At 53.2% G+C, this 5,756-nt stretch overlaps 1 protein-coding gene across 2 annotated transcripts; it reads left to right on the top strand.

The window, feature by feature from the left end:
* Positions 1-1,079: 1,079 nt before the first annotated feature.
* Positions 1,080-5,455, top strand: LOC133279042 (homeobox protein NANOG-like). 2 transcript variants are annotated; one of them, XM_061472375.1, is made up of 6 exons: positions 1,086-1,230; positions 1,318-1,362; positions 2,343-2,538; positions 2,924-3,192; positions 4,301-4,390; positions 4,846-5,455. In XM_061472375.1, the coding sequence occupies exons 3-6, from the start codon at positions 2,370-2,372 to the stop codon at positions 5,260-5,262; spliced, it is 945 nt and encodes a 314-aa protein (XP_061328359.1). In that variant the 5' UTR covers positions 1,086-1,230; positions 1,318-1,362; positions 2,343-2,369; the 3' UTR covers positions 5,263-5,455. The 2 variants fall into 2 exon arrangements, with proteins under 2 accessions (XP_061328360.1, XP_061328359.1); XM_061472376.1 differs by lacking the exon at positions 1,318-1,362 and having other exon boundaries at positions 1,080-1,230.
* The last annotated feature ends 301 nt before the right edge of the window (positions 5,456-5,756 follow it).

The raw sequence follows: 5,756 nt of genomic DNA, 5'->3' as shown, positions 1-5,756 counted from the left end.
TCACAGAAGTCTTGTTCCTCCCATAAGGACACTAAAAAAAATGTTTGATCACCTGATTAAAGGTATGGCTGCAGAGAGGAAGCAAATTATCACTGCTGGAAAGTGGTATATGGAAAAGAAGATATTTGGTAGTTAAAGCATAAAAACAAAGTGAATGTAAGACAAGGGGGATGAGAAAATCAAAATATGAACAAAGAGGAAAAAAAAAAAAAGTAAAGAAAAAGGAGAGAGGAAATTAAATCAGTTCCGTGCACACTACAAAGCACATCTGTCTCAGGGTGGTAATCTGACCTACACGTGAAAACTGATCCATATATGAGAAGTGATCTACATGTGAGAACTGATCTATTAATTTTGTAATGAGAACTACAAGCTACGAGCAGTTATCCCTGCTGCGTTTCCAAACACGCGCACAGCTCCCCGAGGGAGGAGGATGTGCGGGCGGAAGCGGTGCTACTCCTGTTGTCAAAACGGAATCCCGCTGCCACGAGTGGGTCGCGGGCAGCGCCTGCTGGACTGGGAGGTTACCGACGGTGCGGTATCTGTCCAGAAAATCACCCCCCAGGTAGAGACAGGCACGGGGCGCTCCTGAGGCTGCCATTGCTCAGAGACCACCAAACCGCGAGGGCTTTGGTTTGTGGATACAGTCACACCCCTCCCCACCCGATCCTGCAACCCTGCGTTTGTCTCCGTGCTCGCAATGGGCTGGGTTACGTGAACTCGGAGAACGCCCGCGGGGAGCACGCGTGTCCCCACGAGGGGCAGCACCCTTCCTCGTAGAGGAATGCCTTCTAGTGCGTGCAGCCGCAGGCAGGTGCACTGCCAGAGACCCGCAGCCCCGGGTTGTGAGGGCAGCGGGACCGCCCGGAGCGGCGGGCACCCCTTGGTTCGGGGCTAGAAGCTGGCTCTGGTCCTAAGCTCTGTGTTTCACCCCTCTCGCCCAATTATAAGCCCTTTCCCCAGCGTCCCTAATCGTCTCTCTGCCTGGATCCTGTTCCGATCCTGAGAAACGAAAACAGCTGCTAATTAGGACGTGGTGAAAACTGGGCCCGGCAAGGACCCCTCCAGGCCAGCAGCGCCGCAGCGTTACCTGGCGGCGGGCTCAGGGCACCAGCTGGGTCTCGTTCCTCATCGAGACTCAAGAGGGGGAGGCGATATATAGTAACCAAAGGAAGCCCCTCTCTGTCGTCTCAAGCAGCTTGGTAGATACTTCCCTGCCTTTGTATACGGGTAGGTGGCTGTGTTCTGTTCCCTTGCACTGGGGGAGGTGGGGAATTTACTTGATGTGTCATGTACACTCGTTTGTATGCCTTGCAGGTGGTTTTTCAGGTTTTGTAACTCCCGGGCTGTGAAATCCTCCCAGTAAGTTTTTCATTTCCTTAAAGGAAGTGGTAATAGCTGGGAACGGGAGAAAGCGTTTATCTTGCTGCAGTTGCCTGTAGGCCCTCGCTTCAAATGCTTACTATCTATAAGGTTCTTTTTATAGCTGCACTGCTCTTGTTTCATTTGGAATCTGACTGGGTGATTCCCACCTCTTCCTGGTGCATAGCAAAAATGATGTATTTTTTTTAAAGCTACAACTCCGTTCAAAATAAGAAAAGGGAAAAAAAAAAAAGAAGAAGAAAAAAGGTAAATAGATGAGGAAAGAAGCTTGGAAAAGGTGAAGTGCTAATTCTCTGTGGCCCTGCAAAACAAGTCTGCCTGTCTCAGCCTTGGGCTGGCCGCTGGAGAGGCACTTTGTCTTCCTTTGTGCCCTCTTCCCCGCAGTACAGGCACAGCTCTGTAGCCACAGGCCCCCCTGCCCCCAGTCTTGCCGGGAGGTGGAGAGTTTATCTGTTTGCAGTGGTGGTCGCGATCCGCAATGCGGACACGCAGAGCCTCTGTATGCCCCGGGGCAGCTCCCCTCCATTCTTTGCCTTTGGGTGGGGAGAGCTGAGGAGGCGGAGGTGGGTGAAAGAGTGTTAAATGGGGGGGTGGGGGTGTCTGCTAGGCCCTGGCTAGCTCACCAGGCGGTGCTGCTCAGGCCTTTTGGCCCCGAGGGAGAAGCAAGGCTCTTCCTCCCAGCCCCCGTAGGGAGGGGTGCGCTGGCAGCAGCGGCCTGACCCCCACCGCCGAACTTAGAAGCCAAGTTGGGAAGCTGGGCCTTGGTGTCCGAGCCCTCCCCCACCCCCTGAGCACCCCCCAAAGCCCCACCCCTCCAATCAACTGACTTTTAACATGACAATGGCCATGACAATCCCAACGCCAGGATGGGGAGGACATAAAGCATCCCCCCACCCTTGTCTACCTAATGGGGTACCTGCCTGCAATCTGCATTGCCAGCTCGCTCCCTGCTCGGGCAGGGCGTCCCGTCCCGGTCCAGCCCGGCCATGAGCACCCACCTGGCCGTGCCGCCCTACCTGCCCTACCCTGGCGCGGTCAGGTATGGGGACTGCTACTGGCTCTCCGAGGGAAGCGTGGACAGCGTGCCGGCCGAGGCGGCCCCGGCGGCGGGCGCCACCGTCTTCCCCGCGGCTGAGAAGACTCCCAGCCACCCAGGTAACGGCCCGGCTGGTCCCGGGGAGAGATCCGGCTTCCCTCGGGCGCGGGTTGGTTGTGCCCCTTCTGCCTCGGGTGGGGGAGCAGGGGGGGCGACGCCGGTGACCCGACGGGGCTGCGAGGGGCTCTGCTCCGCCGGCCGCCCCGCTGGAAGCGGCGGCGGAGGCCGGGCGCGGCTGCCAGCAGCCCCTGCGTCCAGACGGGACCGGAGGTGTGGTGCCGCTGCCGCGTGGGTGCCAGTGCCCGCTTTACCATGCTGCTGTGTCTGTGGAGCCCCAGCAGGCCCCCAGGGCACTCTCAGTTTTGAATTCACCCGAAAAGCGGGACTTCGAAGTCGTTGAGTCTTTGCCTGACCGTGCTCACTTCGGTTCTCTTTCCTCCTCAGATGTCTCTCCAGCTTCCTCCAGCTCTGGGACACTCATCCAATACACTCCCGACTCTGCCACCAGCCCCACTGCAGAGCGACCATCTCCCTATCCCTCTTCCCAGAAGGTCAAGGGGGAAGGTGAGGGTGTGGCAAAGAAGGCCAAGAGCCGCACAGCCTTCTCCCAGAAGCAGCTGCAAATCCTGCACCAGCGGTTCCAGACCCAAATGTACCTCAGCCCCCAGCAGATCCGGGAGCTGGCTGCTGCTCTGGAGCTCACCTACAAGCAGGTGAACATCTTCCTCTGAGCTGCTGAGTCGTATCCCTGGTGTGAAGAGATCTTGCAAGCAGGGGGGTGGGGGTGGTTGTGCCTTTTTTCCCCTCCTCTTTTCTTGGACCCCAGACATGAGTTTCTTTCGTGGTCTTGTTTATACCATTGCTTATGTGGGACAGGAGAGAGTGTGAAAACTTTGGACTCGGTCTTCCACTTATGCTTGGTTCTAGTGTTATCCACCCACGCTGTGCAGGCATTTCAAAGTGACTCTGTGTAGCCTTGCTCTGTATGCGGGTTTCTGTATGGACATGTCTTCATAGAATGGTGAGGGTTGGAAAGGACTTTAACATTATCTCATTCCAACCCCCTGCCATGGGCAGGGACACCTCACACCAGACCATGTTGCCTAAGGCTCTGTTCAACCTGGCCTTGAACACTGCCAGGGAAGGAGCATTTATCACTTCTTTGGGCAACCTGTGCCAGTGCCTCACCACCCTCACAGTAAAGAATTTCTTCCTTGTATCTAACCTGAACAGTTTTAGTTTTAACTCATTGCCCCTTGTCCCATTGCTGTTCTCCCTGATAGAGAGTCCCTCCCCAGCATCCTTATATAGGCCCCCTTCAGATACTGGAAGGCTGCTATGAGGTCTCCACGCAGCCTTCTCTTCTCCAGGCTGAACAGCCCCAGCTTTTTCAGCCTGTCTTCTTACTGGAGGTGCTCCAGCCCTCTGATCACCCTTGCGGTCTCCTCTGGTCTTGTTTCAACAACTGCATGCTCTTCTTAGTCACAGCGGCATCTGGACCCTCCCTATATAGAGGGCTCAGCGGTGAGATGCTGCTGCAGTAACAAGCTGTGTTTCTGCAGGTGTCTTGACCTGTCTTTAGGTAGGGGTTTTAATGTTATGGAAGATCCCGTAGTGATCTGAGGAGCAGGAGTGTGTTTTCATGTCCCAGCTCTGTGATTCTGTGGCTACCTGCTGCTTACTGTTGGCTGCTAAAATTATGTACAGTATTAGAAACCAAGCAGAAACTGGATTTGGCAGAAGGCAAAACATCTTTAGCATGTGTAGTAACCTCTGAGAATGAGTTTCTAATGCCCCATGTCCTTTCCCCATCACTTCTAGGTGAAAACATGGTTTCAGAATCAACGGATGAAATTTAAACGCTGCCAGAAGGAGAGCCAGTGGGTGGAAAAAGGGTTGTATCCACCACAGGTAAGATCATTCGCCCTTCACACGCCTCCCCACTCTGTGGGGAGAAGTGCTAACTTGAACAGTGCACAGGACTTGCCCAAGCCAGTTTTCTTGCTTGTAAAAGGGCTTACAGTGGTATATATTTGAATCCTGACCTGGCACTGAAAGAGCTTTGTTTCCAGTCAACCTACCTCTCAGCTGAGATAAGATGGAAAACAAAATAGCCAAAGATGGCCAGCAAGGCCATACTGTTTTTCTCGCTGTCATGGTACTCCCAGACACGTTGACTTGGAGATTACTAACCTAAGGTCTTGTAATCTCTGCTACTAGTCTGTAGTGAGGACAGTGAGTATGCAAAAGACACTATTGAATGGCTTGGGGGAGGGAGCCGGGGAGAAAGTTGGACCTTTTGAAAAGAATGAGCACATTTGGTGTGGTGCTCTGCATTACTGACCAGCCTTCTCTGCCTCTCTTAGAATGGGTTTCATCAGGCTGCCTACCTGGATATAACCCCCACATTTCACCAGGGCTTTCCTGTCAGTGCCAGCAGAAACATTCAGGCTGTGACCAACATGCACCAAGCCTACAGCAGTGGCCAGAAATATGGGAGCGGGCAGGGCTTGTACTCGTTCATGGCTGTGGAGGATGAGGGATTCTTTGGAAAATCTGGAACAAGCTGCAATACCCAGCAAGCCATGGGTTTCTTAAGCCAGCAGATGAACTTCTATCACAGCTATCCTGCAGATGTGGATTATGTCAGCCTGGAGTCAGAAGACACCTACAGCTTCCAGAGCACCCCTGACAGTATTGTACCATTCTTGAGCTCTGCTGCACAGCATCAGTACCAGGCCCCTTGGCATCCCCTGGGGACCCAGAGTGATTATGACTCTTAGACCTAAGTACTTTTTTTAACTCCATTCTGTTTTCTCTGGGGTTTCTAGGGTCTTGACTCAGGGATCCAGTTTCTATCCCTTTCTCTTGCCCCTCCTCTCCTCCTGTTTTAACTATTGATGGGACTTGGCACCCTGCTGCCTTGGGTTAGCTTTCTGTTTAAAGGCTCCTGTTCATAGCCAACCCTTGGCAAGGGTGTTTTGTCTGTTGATAGATGAAACTTCATTCATGGAGGGGAATGTGCAATACCACAGCCAGGAGCTGCAGAGATGGTAGGACTGTTTGCTGTCCGATCTCACCTTCCTCTGCTGCATCTTCATCAGGCAACCTCTGACCCTTGCCCTTAGTGTCTTTCAGCTGAGCTTTGCTAAAGAAAACCCTGTACTTAAGCGTATTTTTGCTAGAAATACCCTGTTGTAGCCCACAAGCTCTGCTGTCTTGCCTGTTTCTTTTGCTACCTCAGTCAACTAATTACTAATAGGTTCTTCATATGCAT

The sequence above is a fragment of the Pezoporus flaviventris genome, unplaced genomic scaffold (assembly GCF_033815535.1).
Source record: "Pezoporus flaviventris isolate CSIRO_AGI_PZ_B2104156 unplaced genomic scaffold, CSIRO_AGI_Pfla_v1 ptg000070l, whole genome shotgun sequence".
In the NCBI taxonomy this organism is placed as follows: Eukaryota; Metazoa; Chordata; class Aves; order Psittaciformes; family Psittacidae; genus Pezoporus; species Pezoporus flaviventris.
This window is presented reverse-complemented; position numbering and strand designations above follow the sequence as displayed.